The following is a 20,652-nucleotide window of genomic DNA, read 5'->3' as shown; positions in this document are numbered from 1 at the left end:
ATACTCTTAAACTTTTCTTTTTAACTTTTAAGATTTTTTTCTTTATGTGTCATCATTGTTTAATTGGTGTGTGCTCTTTGTAGCTCATGGTGTAATGGAATAAAGTAACATTTTTGGGAAAAAATCCAAACCAAAGTTAAAATTGTATAAAAATTATGGCTGCAGATGGACAAGGGCTGACAGGAACGTCTGCAGTGGGAAAATGTCTTAATTTGTTGGCCCAACTGTATTGTGGGAGAATGCTTTTATTCTTTAGCTTTAGAATTCTGTTACTGTTGCCTTATAATAAGATCTTCTTTCCTCCCTCTAGAATTGAATTTCTGTTTACATTTATAATTCATGATAGGTTCTTGGTCCGGTTGTTTTGGATTAAAGGCTTAGGACAATCTTATCATCATCTGTTTGCCCAAGAAAAAGAGTAACATTTAATTTTTGAAGTGGTTTCTCTCTTTTTAAAAAATGTTACTTTAAAAATGTTTACTTTATCCCCCATTATGAATGTGGTCTATACTTAGTATAAAATGTTTTAAAAATTGAGAAAAAATAATTGAAAAGATCATCCATGGGCTTCCCTGGTGGCGCAGTGGTTGAGAGTCCGCCTGCTGATGCAGGGGACACGGGTTCGTGCCCCGGTCCAGGAGGATCCCACATGCTGCGGAGCAACTAGTCCCGTGAGCCATGGCCGCTGAGCCTGTGTGTCCGGAGCCTTGCTCTGCAGCCGGAGAGGCCCACGTACCGCAAAAAAAAAAAAAGATCATCCATAATCGTGTGTTTTGGTAATTTCTTTCAGGTTTTTAATCATTACTTTAAAAAAAGTACTTACTAAAGAAAAACGCAAATGCACAGAAAAGGAGAGAGGATAGTACATTGACCCTCTGGTAATTGTCATCCAGCTCAGCACTCATAAACTCATAGCCAACCTTGTTTCATCTGTACCCTCCTCCCAACTGCCTCTCTTTCAACACTCAAGTGTTTTAAGCAATTCCCAGGCATATTATTTTGTTGGTTTTTCAGTATGTTAAAAAAATTTTTTTTTCCACTTCAGAAAGATTAATAATTTCTTAATATTACCAACTAGCCAATTAATGTTTAGATTTCCCTGTCTGATTTAAAAATTGTTGTAAAACAGTTTGTTCAAATCATGATCTGGACGTTGTACTGATTGATAAGTCTCTTTTTTAAAAAGTTTTACTTTTGAAATAATTTTAGACATAAAGATTCGAAATAATAACAGAGTTCCCACGTATCCTTTGTCCCGCTTCCCTAATGTTCACGTTTCACATAACTATGGAACGCTCAACAGAATCAGGAGATTAACACTGATACAATATTGTTATCTGCAGACTGTATTTGAATTTTGCCAGTTCTCCCATTAGTGCCCCTTTTCTGGTCCAGGATCCACATTGCCTTTAATTGTCAGGTCTCCTTAGTTTTGTCTAATCTGGGACAGTTGCTCAAGTCATTGTCTTTTGTGACCTTGACTCCTTTGCAGAGTACTGATCAGTTATCTTGTTACTGTCCCTCAATTTGGGCTTGTCTGATGTTTCTCTCATGATTAGGTTGAGGTTATACATTTTTGGCAAGAATAGCATAGACGAGATATGTCATATCTGGAGGTGTATAATGTCAATCCGTCTTATTTCTGGTGCAGTTAGTGTTGGTCACTTGGTTAAGGTGGGGGTCTCCTGGGTTTCTCCGCAGTAAAGTTACTATTCTCCATTTGTGATAAGTATTTTGGGGGGAAATACTTTGACACTATGTAAATGTCTTGTTTCTCCTCATAGTTTTAAGAATCTTATTGATGACCCTTACCTACAACAGTCATTACTGTGGTGTTTGCTTAGTGGTGATTTTCCATCATTCCTTCTACACTTATTAGTTGTAATTCTACTGTAAGGAAGGGCTGCCCCTTCTCCTGCAGTTATTTATTGTATAGTTGTTTATATCCGTATGGATTCATGGATATTTGTTCTATTCTGTAGGTTGTTAAGCCGTTACTATCGTGTTTTATTTTCTTGTTCAGATTGGCCCAGATACGGCCATTGGGAACTCCTTCAAACTGATTCCTGTGTCTTTAACATTTCTTGAGCACTTCCATACTTGTTAGGGTCACAGGATGTCCTGGACTCCTCTTGTATTTTCCCTAACCCAATCCGGGAATCAACCATTTCTCTAAGGGTCTCTGGTTTCTTTTATTGGAGAATGATATTTAGGAACCAAGATCTGAATGACAGGTATCCTCATTACTACTGGGGTGTCAGTACTTCTAGGCCTTGGCAGTAGACAGAGCTTGAAAATATGTTTGCATACATGCACATACACATCTGTATTTATTTCTATGTCCATCTCTGTGTGTGAGCAAGTGTGCATGTGTTTGTGTGTGTGTATTAAGAAAAGGACGCTAGAATGAACTCAGAATGAATCAGTAGAATCAGTATGAATTTGTGAGTTCACACTAGCCTTCCCTAACTTTCTTAATTATTATTTAATCTACAGGTTATCTCTCCTTTTTTTTCTCTGAAATTTATTTGTTGAATAAGTTGGGTCCTTTGTCCTTTATTGTTTTCCACATTCTGGATCTTGCTGATTGTATTTTTGTAATGTCATTCAACTTGTTCCTCTGCTGACTTTTATTTCTAGTAAATTGGTAGTTAGATAAGGTGCACGATCAAATTCAGGTTTAATTTTTTGGCAAGATTACATCATAGGTGGTCATTTGTACTTCCAGCAGGAGGTACATTGTATCTGATAGTCCCTGTTTTTGTGATGTTACTAGCCATGGATGATTGTTTGCAAAATGGTGATAATTTAATTTCATCATTCCTTCTTCTTTTATAGCTGTATACTTGTATGAAGAAAAATTTGTTTTTCATTATGTATTTAGTTACTCTGGGGTGTAGTTCATACAAGAAAGACAATGGAAGAATTCCCTAAAATCTTCTAAAGGTGACTGTATTGGTTTCCTCTTGCTGCTGTAACAAATCACCACACCCTTGGCTGCTTACCAACACAAACCTACCCTGTAGTTCGGGAAGTCAGCAATCTGAAGTGGGTCTTACCATGGCAGGGCTGTGTTCCTTCTGAAGGCTCCAGGAGAAGATCCATTTCCTTGCTTTTTCCAGCTTCTAGAGGCTGTCTGCACATCTAGACCCATGACTCCCATCCATCTTCAAAGCAAGCAATGGCTGGTGGAGTCTTTTTCGTGCTTCCGTCTTCCACTTCTAAGGATCTTTGATTATGTTGGGCCCACCTGGATAATCTCTATTTTAAGGTCAGCTGATTAGCCACCTCCATTCCATCTTCAACTTTTATTACCCTGTAATTCAGCATAGTCGGAGATTCTGGGGATTAGGATGTGAACATCTTTGGGGGGCCGTAATTCTGCCTATCACAGTGACCAAAAGGTTTTTTATTTTTTAATTATTATGAACTCATAGCTTTTTAACATTTTTGATGTATTTTAATTCATTGTCATTATCCTTGATATTCTAATTGTCCTATCTTTCGACAGTGAAAGAGCTTATTCGAGTTGATTCCTGAGTTCTCTGGATGTGAATGTGTAGTCTTTGACAGCTTCCTTCCTTTCTGACATGATAAGATGTCTGAGCTCATACTATATATTCCTGCCCCAGGCCTGGAATCATCCCTTTCTATAAGGCAAACTCTGGTGTGATTTAGAATCACCTGGAGGGCTTATTAAAACACAGATTGTTGGGCCCTCCCTCCCTCCCTTCAGAGTTTCTGATTTAATAGGTGTGGGTTAGGGCCCAGTGATTTGCATTTGGGGTTCCCAGGTGGTGCTGCTAACTCCGTTCTAGGGACTACACTTTGAGAACCACTGTTTTAAAGAACCCTGTTGGGGTTTTTTGGTGAGCAATGATATCGAGAGACTACAGCCTGCATGCTAGGGAGGATACTGATTCTAGGCTTTTTCAGTGAAAGGAAAGAAATAAAATGTAAGTTCATATTCGTATTTCCAATTCAAATTTAGAATTACATGTTTTAACTTCTTTTATATTTGTATTTGTTTTCTCTGAGGCTTGGTTCTTATGATAGTGATAATTACTTAGTTAATAAATGTGTATATATCTATGCACACAGCTTCAGAGGAACAATACGAATATTATTTCCTGCAACACGATTACTGAAAACAGTTTACGATTTTTGCAGCAGTCCCTTTGACATTGGAGAAATATCCCACTAGGGGTGTACAAATTAGTCTGCTTTTACGTTACTGAGATCATTCCTCTCTGGTTGGTTAACCAGTCACCTTGATACACAGTTAAATTCTTTTTCTGTTTCTTTTGCTTTTAGTTTTAGGAGATTATTATTTTATTTTTAAAATAATTATCTAAACATTTAAACAACTTCACTGGCACATCTGTAAAGTGAGTCTACTCTCTCCTGTACCTTGTCCTCTCCTTTTCCGTATAGGCAGCCAATATTTATGGTTAAATAAATGGCAGTATGCTAGACATACTTTTTTTTCTCTTGGGGTCCACACCACTTTCCACCCCACATGCCCACCTGCGCAATATGTTTAGAAGATTACTTGAGGGCGGGATATCTGTAGAGTCCTCACTCCTTTTCCTTTATAGCTTCAGAGGGCTCCGCTGTGAGAATGCACCAGAGTTTGTTCCTCTGTGGGTGGACATCCGGGTTGTTTCCAGCCTTTTGCTGTTATGAATAGTGCTTCAATATTATAAATAGTACAGATTTTGAGGTAGTTAAAAATCACACTGTATACTGTTTATTTTCTGTTTTTTTCCTTAACAAAATAACATCAGCATTTTCCATGTTATTATAAATGTCATTTTTTAAGACGGTTTTATTTTCTGATTATGAAAGTAATACAGACTTAGAGATTTTAGAAACTCAGAAAAATGAAAATCAATGCAAAGTCACCCATAATCCCTCTACTTGGGGATACTGTCATTATTTTGGTGTGTTTCCCCATAGCCTTGACAATATTTTGTGTAAACGCTTAGAAAACAGTCGCATCATATTACATAGTATCCTGCTTTGTTTTTACTCATAATTGTGATTTTTTTTTATACCATAAAACTTTTATTTGCAGCACACACGTGGGATCTAGTTCCCCGGCCAGGGATCGAACCCAGACCCCCGGCATTGGGGGCACAGAGTCTTACCCACTGCGCCACAAGGGAAGTCCCCCATATGCTTTTTATAATTAATTCTCTGTTGCTAGATTTAGACATTTAGTTTCTTTCTGGTTTTTCAGTATTGTTAATAATTTTGTGATAAATGTCTGTGCATTGAAGCTTTCCCCAAATTTATTATTCTTAAAAGTTGGTTTTTATAAGACTTTAAATGAGAAGGAAGCTCACGTTTGTTAAATGTATCTATTGAGCTTGCTCTCTTACAGCAGTAAGGTAAACAGGTGAAAGATTCCCTTGAAACTTTTGTCAAGTAAATTCCATTTTTTCTTTTTTCTTCTGGTAGGACCTTAGAAATGAAGTTGAGAAATTACGCAGTGAAGTGAATGAAAGAGAGAAAGCAGTGGAGAATCGTTACAAGAGTCTTTTGAATGAAAGTAATGAAAAATTGCACCGTCAAGAGCAAGTGATCAGAAGTCTAACAGAAAGTGCCAGTCAGAAGGACTTGTTGCTTCAGGTACCACAACAGTTTTTCTTTTGTATTTAAATCTTTTGACTTCGGCGTAGGTTTTTTTTTGTTTTGCTTTGTTTTTTAAACTTTTTTACAGGAATGCTTATAAAAAGGTAAGGCTGGGCAAAAAAAGACTGTGGTCTTCACTGTTATTTATCGGAGCGCTGTAGAGCTTTCTTTATGCCATTTGGACCTCAGCCACCAGGGAGGTAAGTTTGTAGAAACGAAAGCTTCGAGAAGAGAAGGGAGTTGTCCTGGGTCATGTGACTAGTAAACGGCAGGGCCCGATTCAGGCCCTGGCCTGCTTTGCTCTAGCGCCAGCCTTCTGCTGCGGTACTGGCTTTCCTTTGTGCCATGCTGTCTCACTCCTCTGTATTTTTCTTCTATCTGTTCCTTTTTTGTCTTGGACTACCCTTATCGTTTGATGGTATATTGGATTTTTGATTCAGCTCAGAATTACGGGTAACCATGGTGGAGTGAACGTGCGTGTTTAACACTGCTTCCTCCTGAAGCCTCATTAACGTGACGGTGAAGGGGTGAAAAGGTATAAACGCACAGGACCAGGAGAATGGGAATGGTGAAAGGGCAGGTTGCTGTTTGAATGATAAGTGGTAACTACATAGGATTCAGCTTTCTCCCGTCTGCCTCATGCCTTGGGGATGAAAAGCCAACAAGAAGAAGCTGATTAATCCTACAGAACCCAGGAAGGCTCAGTGGGCAGTGGGGGTACCTGGTACCTTTGTCAGCAACAGAGGTTGCTGGAATGCTGGGCAGTTAGGTGGCCTTATTGTCACCAGCACTATATGGGAGGTTTACTCTGTGGGGACCTTAAACCAGGGAAGCTCTGGCCTGCGGCTCACCAGGTGCAGCTGAAAACAGGAGTGGATCCCTCAGTGAGAAGGAGTGGAAGTGTGCGTACCAGCACGGAGAGTCCTCTGTGGACCCAGAAGACTGAAAGATGCTGACTGACAGTAGGGGGTCCTTCAACAAAACAGCCGAGTCCCCGCCTGATCACCTCACAGTGAGGCTGCCGTTGAGGTACCTTTTCCACACTCACAGAGCTTCTGGACACTTCTACCCTTAAAGATACGTGGGGGGCCCGAGTTCCTCAAACAGGAGAAAAGCGTCTGAGAGGAAAGACAAAGACAGAACAAAGCTACGTAGAGGAAACAAACAGTGGAGGCGGAGAAGAAAACTAGACAGCTTTTCAACAAACTCAATACTGTAACATCTTCAGATAAGAATGAGTTCGGGATCTGGTAAAAAAGATATTTGGGAAAAAGAGGGATGGCCTTATTGGAAATTGGAAGTATGATTACAGATATAAAGAGCCTAATAAAAGAGTTAGAAAAGTTGCACGAGAGTCAAGTACATCTTCCAGAAAATATAGTTAAACACAGAAACGAACAAAAAGGTGAGCAAATGAGAGAAGAAAGATAAGAAAATCAGAGGCTCGAGTCAAGGGCTCCAATATATGACGAACAAAAGTTCCAGAAAGATAGAAGAGGCAAAGCAGAGGGAAGGAAAAGTTCAAAGTAATAGGAGAAAGCTTTTCAGAATGCAAGGGCAGATATCTCTACCTTGAAAGGGCCTGCTCGGTTTCTGGCACGGTGAATGAAGAAAGACCTCTATCGCAATTTCACAATCCTGTGTCATTGTGAAATTTCAGAACACAGGGGCAAAGAGAGGATCTGAAAGGCTTCCAGAGAGAGGAAAATAACAGGTCCCATACAAAGGACCCAGACCCGAAATGACATCAGAATTCTCTGCAGCAACATTGGAAGCCAGGGGAGGGAGGGAGACGCGAGAGGGAGGAGATATGGGAACATATGCATATGTACAGCTGATTCACTTTGTTAGAAAGCAGAAACTAACACACCATTGTAAAGCAATTATACCCCAATAAAGATGTTAAAACAAAACAAAAAACAAAAACATTGGAAGCCAGGAGACAGGAGAGCAGTGCTTTCAGAGTTTTGAGGAAAAGTGGTTTCCAGTCCAGCATTCTGTAGTCAGCCAAGTTGGCAGCAAGAGTGAGGGCAGAATAAAGGCAATTTCAGATATTTCATGCCTAAAATCATCTGCCTCCATGTGCTCCTTGCAGGAAACTGCTGGAGGACGAGTCCGTACAAGCGAGGAAGTAACACAGAATGGGATCCAGAAAGTAGGGGGGAAGCGAGATCCCAGCCACTTACGTGGAAGCCCAGATTTGAGCCGTTGAGGGAGGGCTTAGTTGGGATTTTTTCAAGAAACTGAAATAGAGCCCATCATTCACCTGATGTGTCTTGACTCCATGTAGAAGAATTTATAAGTTTGGAGATAAATTAACACTAAGTACATGATTTAGTTTTATGAACTAAGTAAACACAACAAAGCAGTTGTTGCTAATTCCAAGAAAAGCAAGGAATTAAACATGAACGGAAATGTCACCATGGAACACCATTTGGCTGGGCTGTGGACAGTATGTGCGTGGCCATAATCACGTAAATGCAGAATGTTGATTTAACCAAAATCGTGATGTAACTATTAGGAAAAGCGTTGGGGGGTGGATGATGTGAGAGCTACATCCTTAAACTTCTATGACAGGAGCCAGTTAATAAAATCTAACCTCAGGAAATCAAGCAGTGTGAGCATAGGAGATTGTAATAGCAACATGGAAGTAAATAACAGAAATAACAGAATCAGTAGAGTCAGAAATTCTGCGAGTGGGACTCAGAGGTGAGAAGTGGCGAGCTAGGGGTGGCTGTTCCTTTCTAAGCCTTGTGGGCCCATTTGTTAATGTGTAGGTATAGTTGGACTTTTAAGAAATAAAAATGAAAATTGTAACTCAAGCACAACTGCATGATGGTAATTCTAGAATGTCTGTTTTGGTTATTTGATTCCCAGTGCTTCCTGTTACAGTTCAATGGGTTTTTACAAAAAATTGCTTCTACTTTCTTGTTTGTGTTCAGCTATTTTAGAAATGTTTGACATGATGAATTAATTCTGATGGGTGATTAGGAATGAGATGAGGTTCTCACCCTTAATTTCCCACAGAGAGTGGACGGACACCTAGTTCAGGAGTTACCAGGTTTTAAATTGTTAGGAATAGATTTCTGTGCTTGAATTTGGCCAAAAGACCAGAGAAGTGGTTTCCGGGCCTGTAGTATCGTTGGATGTGACCTCGCCTGAAGGGGTTGGTGAAGTGGGCTGTAGTGTGTCTCATCGTGAAGGAGGAGCTTTCACCTGTGACCAGACCCCCAAAGTAGTTGCAGTCTTGCCTTTTTCTTCCTGGAAGTCAAATCTCCTCGTAGATATGGACGGTTCAAGTTTTGTCAAATTTGTAATGTTTCAGGAGCGTCTAGACTTTGTTGGGTTTTGGTACACAGTCCCTCTAATCACTGCACTAACCCTGTAGCATGGGAAACAGACTCAGAAATCACACCCTGGCCAAGGAGGACCCAGGATTGGAGCCTGGGTCGTGGGGCCAGAGCCTGGGCTTTGTCTTCTGTACCCGCTGGGAGGTGTCCCAGTGGTGGCGAGAGGGGAGGTTTGTAATGACTGCCACTGGCCTTGCCTGTGCCTTGCTGGCGTGCTGCGCTCCTGGTTGTAATAATGCACAAAGGGATTGCATTACCATTTGTAATTGCCTAATATTTGGGGATGGTGGAAATTGTTTAGATTGTGAAAAACAGTAAATCTTCCCTTAAAGAGTTTGGGACCATCGCTTAGTATTTTTTTCTTGATGACAACTTCCTTATGATTTGTTTTCTTCCTTAGAAATTCAATGAAAAAGACTTGGAAGCAATACAGCAGAACCGTTATTTAATGACTGCGGGGGATCTCGATTTCAGGAGTGAAGACTTAATAACAGAAAAGTGCTCTTCTCAGTCACCAGGCAGCAAAAGCATCTTCTCTGAGGTAAGCTCGACTGAAATTGGACATTCACATGCAAATTCATATCCTTTCCTGACACATATTTGATGATTCCTCTGACCTAAAGATCCTCCAAGGCCCTTGTGCTGGTAAATGAGCTTACAGCAGGTAGGAGGAGGGGTTCTCAGTCTTTCCTCCTTACAGATTAGTATCCTTCAGCTGAGTGTTAGTATTTGCACTGCTCAGGAAACCGAGAAACTAGAGCTTGTTCAAAGATGAGCCTCATGTTTGCCCTCCTGGGGGCAGCTCTCTCAAGAACTGTGTAATCTCGAGGTAAGAACATTTCCCACTTGAACATTTCCATGCACACCTACAATGGCACAGCAGGCCCTTCGTGATCTGGCCCCAAGCTAGCTTTCCATTCTCCTTTTCTTTCATTCCCCATCATCTCTAACAACACCTCACTTCCTGCAGATTCCCGAAAACTCCGTGTTTGTACCTCTCTGTGCCTTTGCACATGCTGTTCCATCTGCCTGGAATGCCACCTTCTTCCTTGTTGACCTGGTGGCTCCTGCACACCCCTAGGGCTGCCGCTCTGGTGTCACCTTCTCTGGGCTCCTTGCCTGGCCTGCTGAAGGCGACGTCTCCTTGTCCACCCCCTTGTGCGGCACTTTGCACATCCATCCACCGTAGCGCTTAGCCCTTGGGTTGACGTTACGGAGCCGCCTTGGTGCTTCCCCTCCCTGGAGCCCTGCGCACCCCAGGAGGCACCTCAGGGGAAGGGAACTGGTGTTCCTGTCTGAATCCCAGTGCTTGGCTCAGTGGACGTTTGTTGATTGAATGACTGATGATACTGGTTTGTGGAGATACGTCCAGATTGTTCTGACGTGAGCTTGCCTGTAATACAGCTAGGCAGCCAGAGATGGGAAAGAAAGGCATTCACTGTCGGCCAAGGTTTGTTGGTTTTTTTAAAGCCTGGCTTTAATTAAGTACATACGTTCAGAAAACAGGGAATTGTTATGCAGATTTTTCTCTGATGAATGACTCTGATCATGACTTGTGGTTTTTGTGAAGGATGATTCTCAAAATAATTAACAACCAGTATAGCACGGGCACAGCCATCAGAACAGACTCAGGCGCTAGGGCTGGAGTGGGGTCCCAGAGGCCTCCTCCTGTGCCAGGCACCAACCCTGTAGTTCCTGGGTCTTGGAGAGGGGCTGGGGTGGCTGGGGTGTATGGATCAGGGGTTAGTTTACAACTGGTGTAGACGTGTTTCAGTATTTTAGCACCGGTACCGGCCGTTGCACTGTGTATCCGCTCCGTATCAGCTCTGGTCCTGGGGCGCACCGCTGCCTGAGCGGTGGGAGTTCCTTCTTAACTCTGACCATTTGTGGATTTGCGTTTTGCCATCCCTCTTGAATAAGAATGTCAGCGAGGACTTTGGCCATTGGGCTGGGCCGGAAGTCTGGAGGCCTGGATTCCTCTCTTGGTTCTGTCACTTCACTTGAGTGACCTTGGGCAAGTCCAGTAACTAAACCTTAGAGGGCTAATGTTTTGTGATTTAGTTGCTTTATTTTGTGAATAGTTCCTTTATTTTGACCAAATTTAGTTGGATATTAAGATGCACGTTAACCCATAATCAGACACAGTCTTGTTTAACTGTTTTTTAAAAATTGAAGTATAGTTAATTTACAATGTTGTGTTAGCTTTAGGTATACAGCGAAGTGATTCAGTTATACACGTGTGTGTGTGTGTGTGTGTGTGTGTGTGTGTGTACATATATTCTTTTTCAGATTCTTTTCCATTATAGGTTATTACAAGATACTGAATATAGTTCCCTGTGCTATATTGTAGGTCCTTGTTGTTTATTTTATATATAGTAGGGCGTATCTGTTCATCCCAGATTCTCAATTTATCTCCTCCCCCTTTCCCCTTTGGTAACCATAAGTTTGTTTTCTATGTCTGTGAGTCTCTTTATGTTTTGTAAATAAGTTCATTTGTATCGTATTGTTTTAGAGTCCACATATAAGTGATATCATATATTTGTCTTTCTCTTTCTGACTTGCTTCACTTAGTATGATCATCTCTAGGTCCATCCATGTTGCTGCAAGTGGCATGATTTCATTCTTTTTTTATGGCTGAGTAACATTCCATTCCATCTTCTTTATCCATTTAGCTGTCGATGGACACTTAGGTTGCTTCCATGTCTTGGCTGTCGTGAATAGTGCTGCTGTGAACATTGGGGTGCATGTGCCTTTTTGAATTAGAGTTTTCTCCAGATATATGCCCAGGAGTGGGATTGCAGGATCACATGGTAGCCCTCTGTTTAGCTTTTTAAGGAACCTCCATACTGTTTTCCATAGTGGCTGCACCCATTTACATTCCTACCAACAGTGCAGGAGGGTTCCTTTTCTCCACACCCCCTCCAGCACTTATTATGTGTAGACTTTCTGGTGGTGGCCATTCTGCCCACTGTGAGGTGGTACCTCATTGTGGTTTGGATTTGCATTTTCTCTAATGATTAGCGATGTTGAGCATCTTTTCACGAGGCACAGTCTGTTTTGAAACAAGATAGCAGCCCATCAGGTGTTTTAGATGGACAAATAATCACTAATTTGAATACATTTAGTTAAACTTTACTATTTTGAATCATGTTTTAGATATGTAAAAAGTGTCTAAATGTTGAACAAAATGTTTCTAAATTTACTAACAGAGTATTTTAATATTTCATGTCACTAGTTTGATCATCTGTACCGCACTGTTTTTTAGTTTTTTGTGCTGGCCGCTGTCTGTACTTCTTAGAAACACAAGTATAAAGTCATCCCATGGGCATTTCAGTCATATTTTAGATCCTGGTGATGCTTAAACAACTGTGCAAAATACCTACATATTTTAGCAAAGGTTTTAATTCTGTTCTGCAAGAGTAATTGCAAATCGAGGATAAAAGGTTATAAATGATCATTTAGGAATTGAAAATTTCTAGGTGTCAGTTTAAGAAATCCCAGCTGTTGCAACCTACGGTATTTTCCCCCCGAGAAAGGTATACTTTTCAGGTTGTAGTTCTTTCTTTGTAGGAAACACGGATTTATTCTGCTCTGCCCTTGGCCATTTTGTGTTGATTTTGGGTTTATCCTCTGCCCATTTCTATGAAGAACTTGAGGCTGTGATGATGTCTCCGTTGGCTCTGGGCAGTCTGTTTTCCTTCTAATCATGTGTGATCCTGAGAATTAATGCTAGATGACCAGGGAATTGAAGAACAGAGAGTAAAGCACACTGACCATATTTAACTTGCTGCAGCCAGAGATTTATAGTTTGGCTATTGACATGGCTGGGACATTGCAGCTGAATTTCCTGAGTATTAAAATAAATGTCTTTGTTGCAGAGCTGTGATATAGCTACTGAAATAGACACCATCTGTCTACCAGGCCACTAAATTGCCCTGATTACCAAGAAGTGAGCCATTAAGGTCTCTCTTTACATATCTGCTGCCTCTTCAGATTGTGGTCTGCCCATTACATACGTTTCCTTCAAGTCATTGAGGAAACTATGGTGGAGTAGAAAATGCCTCGGCTTTGGTGTCAGAATGTCCGTTCTGCCGCTTATTAACTCTGTGATCTTGCGCAAGTCACCTCCTCTCACTGAAGCTCACCTTCCTAATCTGTAAATGGGGAGTTACATGCCTGCCTCCTGAGAGGATTAAAAATAATGTGAGTGTATTTGCTAAGGTTCTTTTGATTGCAAGCTGTAGGATCCAACGCTGAGGAGTTTGAGCAAAACAACGATGAAAGGGAGTGTTTACTGGGAACATACCGGAGAGTCTCACAGATGCCAAAGGTCGTAGACTCTGGGGCTCTGTCTTGTTTGGAGAGGCAAGGTGGAGGGGGCAGGTGGAGAGTGGGGATGGCGGGCAGAGGGTAGGGGACGGGGGTTGGTTGCTCCTGCTGAGCAGGGGCCCCCCTCTGGGCCACTTGGCCCTCTGCCTCTGTGCCGAGGAGACCCACTGGTTTGCCAGCTCTGCCGAGGGAGCCAAATGACGTCATTCTAATGGGGCATGATTCAGCGCAGGGGAGCAGGTGATTGATGCAATGGGACCCAAATGGCTCTGAAGAGTTCATTTATTTAACATGGGTGAGCAGTTTGCTTCTAGGAAGACGTTGACTCACTCTGACTTCCATTATGCAAAATAGCCACGGGAATCTCTGCTCTGAAGAGTCACATTGGTCCCTGTGTTCCCCTCTTACCTTTTTAATCAGCATTTCAGCGAGCATCTGTGGCAAGCACTGTGCCTGCCTCGGGGTGCTGCTGCCCGCAAGGGGTCCCCAGGCCTGTGAACACGTGGTCGGTACGCGAGCTCCGGGTGAAGGTGAACCAGGGTGCCGTGGGGCTGGATGAGGGTCTCTGTAAGGGACCATGGAGGGTGTCAGTGGAGAGGGCTCGACTGATGGAGCGTGGTCTGTGAGGAGGAGGAGGGAGTTTCCTGGTTCCACGGAGATGGAAGGGCAGGAAAGCAAGCACAGGTGTGGCCGGCTGGCAGGTGGAGGGTGGGGGCTGAGGTGAGCAGTGACCTGGAAAACCTGGTGAAGGTTTGGAATGGCTGCCTGAAAGGAGGGGAGGGAAACCAAGCCGGGCACCCAGGCCGTGCACCGCAGTGGCTTCCAGCCAGGCCCACGGTGATCCAGTTAAGATACAGGGTCGCGGGCTTCCCTGGTGGCGCAGTGGTTGAGAGTCCGCCTTCCGATGCAGGGGACACGGGTTCGTGCCCCGGTCTGGGAAGATCCCACATGCTGCGGAGCGGCTGGGCCCGTGAGCCATGGCCGCTGAGCCTGCGTGTCCAGAGCCTGTGCTCCGCAATGGGAGAGGCCACAACAGTGAGAGGCCCGCATACCGCAAAAAAAGAAAAAAAATATATATATATATACACATATATGTATATATATATGTATATATATATATATACAGGGTCGGGATTCTTTCACTGGATATGTACATCCCACAGCTGAGTCTCCCACATCCACCTGAGGTCCACATTTATTCATGTTTTTTCCTAGTCCTTCTTGGTTGGTTACTTATCTAAGCACAAATTCTGACTGCCACTTATTAGCTGAATGGACTAAAACACATGACCTGTCCCCTCAGAGAATCAGTTTATTCATCTGAAAAGTGGGAAGATTAATATACTTCCTTGGTCGTTATTGTGATTAGAGATGACCTATGTAAAGGACCTGGCCTAGCATCGGAGCGTAGGAATGGTAGTTATGGTTGACACTCCTTAAGTGTTTACTCTGTGCCAGGCATCCATGTGAGAATTCTGTATAGATTAGCTCAGTTAATCTGTTTCACAACCCTATGAGATATATAGAATTATTACCTCTACTTACAGGCGAGGATATCGAAGCACAGAGAGATTGAGTAACTTGTTCAAGGTCACACGCTCTTAACAGTCCCTGCCCTTGGTGGTAGACGCTCAAGAAGCAGTAGGTTTTCTTATTTTCATCGTCACTGTTGCCTGGCCTTTATGTGGCTGACAGCGACTGTGTCACCTTTGTCAAACTCCCAGTGCTTTGCATCCATCATGGGTCATTCACGGGTGGACCAAAGAGCACAGGCCCTGGAGCCTGGCTGCCTGGGTCCACACCCTGCCTCACCACCCTGACTCCGTGCCTCGGTTCCCTCATCACCAAAATGGGGAGAGTGGTAATGCTTGAGCTCACTGGCTTGTGAGGATTAAATGAGAAAATGCTGGAGAGCACTTTGTACCACGGCTGACATCCTGAGGACATGGTAGCCTCTTTGTCTTGATCCCCGGGTGAATTCCTCCCAGGTGCTCCCCTGGGGCCCTCTGTCTACGTGCGGTGTGTACGGGTGGGAGCTGACACTGGTGACTGTGTACAGAAGGCAGGTGGGAGCTCCTTGTGCCAGTGTCATGTGGCACGATTTACAAAAGGGCCTGACATTTCTAGCAGTGTGGGTGGCCAGCTTCTCATGACCAAACTGGTGGGTTAGCATTTAAAACCCTCAGTTGGCAGGTGGTGCCTTTGCCTTGTTTCGTTCAGGGCTAGAAGCACAGCAGCGTTCTCCTGGGTCAGGGGCTGCTAACCTGTTTGCCATCTGCATCCCTTGGGTAGTGTGCTGGAGCCAAGGACCTCTTCCCTGGAAAAGAATTTAAATGCACAAAATATGTGCACAGGATTATAAAGGAAACCAATTATTTTGAAATTTGGTTATCAAAATAAAAAAAAATCAGCTGTAGAAATGGTGCTTCTTTATTAATGTGTTAAATAACAAGATCTAGTGGTGAACAGAGTGGCTGCTGTAGTTTTGAGGTAGTGATGAGAATAAATATTTTGAGATACTTGCAACATATACAAAGTAACTATTTCCTTTGATGACAAAATCTCAGGAAAACACCCAGTACTACTATGGTTTGTAGCAGTAACAGTGTTCCTTCAACCCCTAAATGAAGGAAACGCTAAATTTCAGTTAGAGGTTAGCGGAAATAAAGATGTACCTTTTTCTCCTCGTTCATGTTTGAGTTTTCATCAGGGTTGGAAGCCCTATCCTAGGTCATTATCTGAACTTTAGGTGACAGGCTGAGTCCACGAGACACAAGGGCTGCTTGCAGCCCCTCTCTCTCCACTGACCCAGTGTCTCCCTAGCATTAAGGAGCTTCTAGTCTGCGCCAGGCGCTGTGCCAGGTGTCCTGCACACTTTACTTCTTTATTTTAACATTTTCTTCTTATTTTGAAATAATATCAGATGTATAGGCAAGTTACAAGAGTAAAGGGTTTTGCTTGTCCTGAGCCATCTGAGAGTAAGTTGCCTGTGTGAAGCCCTGTCAGTTCTGAATACTTGAGTGTGTACTTCGTGTCAGCAGGGACCTTTTCCTGTATGACACAGCACAGCCGTCACAGCCAGGGACTGAGCAGAGACCCTCAGACTACCATCGAACCCTCAGGCTCATTCGTGTCTCACCAGCTGTCCCGTAAAGCCCTTTGTAGTGGAAGGAGCCAATTCAGGATCTTGTGTTGCATTTAGTAGACTTCAGTCTATTGACTTTCACGGCCCTGAGACTTTTGAAGTGTCCAGGCCAGTTCTGTCGTGGAGTGTCCTTTAGTTGGGTCTGTCTGATGTTTCTTGGTGCCTGGCTTCAGGTGAGGCACCCTTGGCAGGAGTGTCACAGGACCAGAGCTGTGTCCTCGGTGTGTCCATCCGACAGTACACAGCTTAGGTTTGTTACCTAAGCATTACCGGCCATGCTGACTTGGGTTAACTTTGTGAAGGTGGTGCCTGCATGGTGTCTCGACTATGCAGTTACTCTTTTTTCCTTTGTAATTAGTAAGTATTTGAGGGGAGGTATTTTGAGTCTATGTAAATACGCTGATCTTCTTCAAACTTGCACCCGTTAGTTTTAGCCTCCTTTTATGTTTCTTGGCTGAATAATTTCTTACCATGATGGTTAGCAAATGGTGATTCTTCTAATTCCATTATTCCTTCTACATTTATTAGTTGTTCTGTAAAGAAAAGCCCGTTCTTCTTCCCATGTACTCATTTACTCATGTCCGTGTGGACGTGAATTTCTGTTTCACTCAGTGGGTTATAATCTGTTACTATCATTGTTTTGATGCTCAATTGTCCCAGGCTTGGCCTTTTCAAACTGGCTCCTGTATCCTTTTGACAGTGCTCCATTATTTAAACACTTCCTTATTTTCTGGTGTGACAAAATGCTGTAGACGTGGATTGCTTTTGAATTTCATTGCGTCGGTACTGGAATTGGCCGTTTCCCCTGGGATCCTTGATTCCTTCCAGCACACAATTGAACTTGTATCTGCTCTGTAACTCCATAAGGTTGTGGCTGTTGTCCACCATTTTACAGGTGGCTCTAGTAAGTAACTTCCTGAGGTCCCAGAACCAGGAAGTGACAGAGCCAAAATTTGAACTCTAAAAAAATTTTCACATTTGTGAAATTCACAAAATTACATCCTCACTTCATAGATGAGGAGCCTGAACCTCACAGGGGTTTGTTAAGCTGGTTAGCTGAGGCCACAGAGCTAGTAAGTGGCAGAGATCCCCCTCAGATCTCTTTATCATCAGTCTGTTCATGGTGCCTTGAAAGCGTGGCTCACCTGACCTCTACTATTTTAATGTAAGTCCCTTGTCCCTAAAACTTGTCAGGTTTTGGTTGATGAATTTCTTTTCTTTGTAGCAAGAACAAGTGTGGAAGGGCATTCTTTGTAGTTTTGTGAAAACAATGACTAGCTGCTCTGAGCTGGGTTGGGGCGGGGGCGGGGGCGGGCAGAGGAAGTTTCACGAAGGGCAGTTGGGTATTGTCGGGAGCACTGCGCTCGGCTTTCTTCCTCCGTGAGTGATGTGCGGTCATTCCCCACTCCCCCTGCAGGTGGTGCCCTCTGACTGCAGCCTGATCCGGAGCCTGGCACAGGGGTTCACCTTTGTTTGGATTTATAAACCAGAACTATCCACATGTGTTTGCATAATGTAAGGATGTGCGCTTTCAAAATTCTTCTCTTAATGTCAGATGCCCATTGTCGTTTTCAGGAAAAACAACAATTAGGCTATGAAGAGCTGATTCAGGTCTTAAAGAGAGAGCAGGACATCTATACACACCTGGTGAAATCTCTGCAGGACTCAGGCAGGTAAGGGTTTCTGTTTGGACATCACACGCATGCATAACACACATTCTGAATAAATGCTGGTAGTTGCTGAGGCAGTGAAGCTTCCCACTTTGCTTACGAAGCGTAAAGTGCTCGGATGGTGATTGCCTTATTTAAATCAGATACACCTATTTCCTAGCAGGAATTGTCTGATTTTTTGGCAGCAAATGTAGGATAAAAATATCATTAATACTAATTACTCAGGTTTTTATAATACTTTATTATAGATTTAGAAAGTGCCTCCACATGTATTATCTTTTATAATCCTCACTGCTGTTCTGTGAGGTAAGTAATATCATTATCCCTATTTTCCATAAGTGACTCGGAGTGACTGGTGTCTTCACAGAATTGCCGAGGTGATTTGGTGCAATGAGAGGTGGGGAGGAGAGCTGATTATAGGCTAGTGGTCTTGCCACTGCCCTGCCTGTGTCCACGGGCAAGTGACACATCTGGGCCTCTCTTGGCCCAGCACTGGGTTGGCCTCAGTGATTTCTCCCATGGAGGAGTCACCTCTCTGCACACTGGGATGGTTACAGGTGGAAGGATATGATGTCTGGGGTTCATTTCCACACTGCATAGCAGCGCAGGGAGCAGGCGGGGACACCGATGGAACGAGATTGGCCACGGCTCCCTGGTTGTTGGGACAGGGGTGTGGGCAGGTGTGTGTGTGGGGGGCTCATTATACTGACTTGTCTTCATGTGCTAATGTCTAAAATTTTCCATGATCAAAAGTGAAGAAAACCCAGCCCTCACTGCTGCCTCTCTTCTGCCCTTCACTCCAGCCCCAGTGGGGTCCTCACTGTTCCGGGGCCAGGTGTCTCCTGTCTCTGCTTTCAGCAGCTATCTGCACCCTGCTCTGCGTCCCCCTCATCCTTGAGGATTTGCCTCAGGGGTTCCCCTTGTCAGGAGGCCTGCTCTGTTCCTCTGCCCTCACAGCCGCCCTCACCTCCCTTTGTTACTTGGCTGCTGTGGCCTGCGTCTCGGCCTAGAAGGTGAGCACCCCCAGGGCAGGGGTTCTGTCTTGCTGTCTGCATTTCCCAGTGCCTGTCACGGGGGCTGGTATGGAGTAGGCACTTGGGAAGTGTTTGCGGATGAACCCCCTCCCAATTCTTCTAAGTTATGAGTTTTCAGGATTTTTAATCTGAAGCGAGTTTAAGGAAAATGAAAACATGCTGATGAAATTCTCTGAAAGTGAGCTTTTTCGAGAAGCCTCAGCTGCTCGTCATTTTCACTTGGGGGAGGGGTTGAGTAGCGCCGGGAACCTCAGAGGGGGAATGGGCACAGCGGGTTTAATTGTGCGGCTACTCCGACGGGAGCCAGTTCTGACTCTGGGCACCGAGAGGCCCTGGGGTGGATGTGGCCGCTGTCAGGCTTCCTCAGCGTCACTGATGGCGGCTCTGAGTTTCATAGGCTCTTCCTTAGTGAATAACAAGGTGCATGGGACCAAGGGGGGTCAGGGCTGTGACTAATAGAGATGCTTAAAAGGTTTCCTGTTCACCTTCCGAGTCAAAATACGTTCAGCAGCTCTGAGCTCTTGGGTAGGTCACTCTTCACCCTGAGCCTCAGGACATGTATTTGTGCAATCGAGGTTGGCCTGCCTATAGACCTACCTGTTTACCTACCTCCCTGCCTACCTTCCAGGGTTGTTCGAAACGAGGTGATAATGTGTAAAGTCCTAATTCTGCCTGGCAGATAGTAAGCACTCAACAAATGGTAACGTTTATTAAGACTAACAGCAGCGTGAAAAGCCTCCATATGCCTCAGTATGCCACTGAGCATAAACTCAGCTTGCAGGGGGTTTTGAGCCTTCAGACCTGCCCCAGCGAGCGGGCAGACTTGTGGGCTAAGGCCGGTGGAGCCCCCTGGGGTAACTCCAGCATTGCTCACTCTCTGGAAACTGGCAGTGAAAGCTGGATGACTGTGGAGACGTATGACGTACTTGTAACTAAAGTTGGAAAGGGGGAGCGGGAGGGAGGAACTGACCAAGGGCAGCTGAGTGCCTGGTCCTTTCCCTTTACGATTTATTCCTCACAGTGACACTTCAACCCCGTATCACGGAAGTGGAAATCTGCTCTTGGAGATGTTAAGGGTATTTCCCAAGCTCCTACACTTAGGGATTCTCAGAGCTCAAATCTCCGTGGCTCCTGAGCCCAGGCCCTTACTGAGACAGCTCTCATCTGGAGGACAAGGACAGTTTGTACTTTGCCTATAACTCAGGCTTTCTCAACCTCAGCACTGTTGGGATTCGGGGCTAGATAACTTTTTGTGCTTGTTTTGAGGGGCCGTCTTGTGCATCGTAGGATGTTTAGTGACATCTCTGGCTTTTGCCACTACATGGCAGTAGCACCCTCCCTGCCCCAGTTGTGACAACCAACAGTGTCTCCAGAATTGCCACATGTGCCCTGGGGGGTTTAAGTCATCTCCAGATGAAAATCACGCCTGTAACTCAGGAGTAGCAGAAAGCTTGGCATGTAAATGTCTGCTGTATGGGAGTCATTAG

General features: G+C 43.9%; 1 protein-coding gene across 10 annotated transcripts in view; it reads left to right on the top strand.

Annotated features, from left to right (window-relative positions):
• The window catches only part of CDK5RAP2 (CDK5 regulatory subunit associated protein 2), a 181,755-nt gene that overhangs the window by 76,569 nt on the left and 84,534 nt on the right, over window positions 1-20,652 (top strand). For all 10 annotated transcript variants that reach the window (XM_024762304.1, XM_024762298.1, XM_024762306.1 and 7 more), the window contains 3 exons: window positions 5,464-5,634; window positions 9,388-9,528; window positions 18,037-18,134. In XM_024762304.1, coding sequence (XP_024618072.1) covers window positions 5,464-5,634; window positions 9,388-9,528; window positions 18,037-18,134 — 410 coding nt within the window. The remainder of the gene's footprint in view (window positions 1-5,463; window positions 5,635-9,387; window positions 9,529-18,036; window positions 18,135-20,652) is intronic.

Source organism: Neophocaena asiaeorientalis, unplaced genomic scaffold, assembly GCF_003031525.2.
Source record: "Neophocaena asiaeorientalis asiaeorientalis breed wild unplaced genomic scaffold, Neophocaena_asiaeorientalis_V1.1 scaffold78, whole genome shotgun sequence".
NCBI classification, from domain to species: domain Eukaryota; kingdom Metazoa; phylum Chordata; class Mammalia; order Artiodactyla; family Phocoenidae; genus Neophocaena; species Neophocaena asiaeorientalis.
Note: the sequence above shows the minus strand (reverse complement) of the source record. Positions and strands in the feature narration are given on the sequence as shown.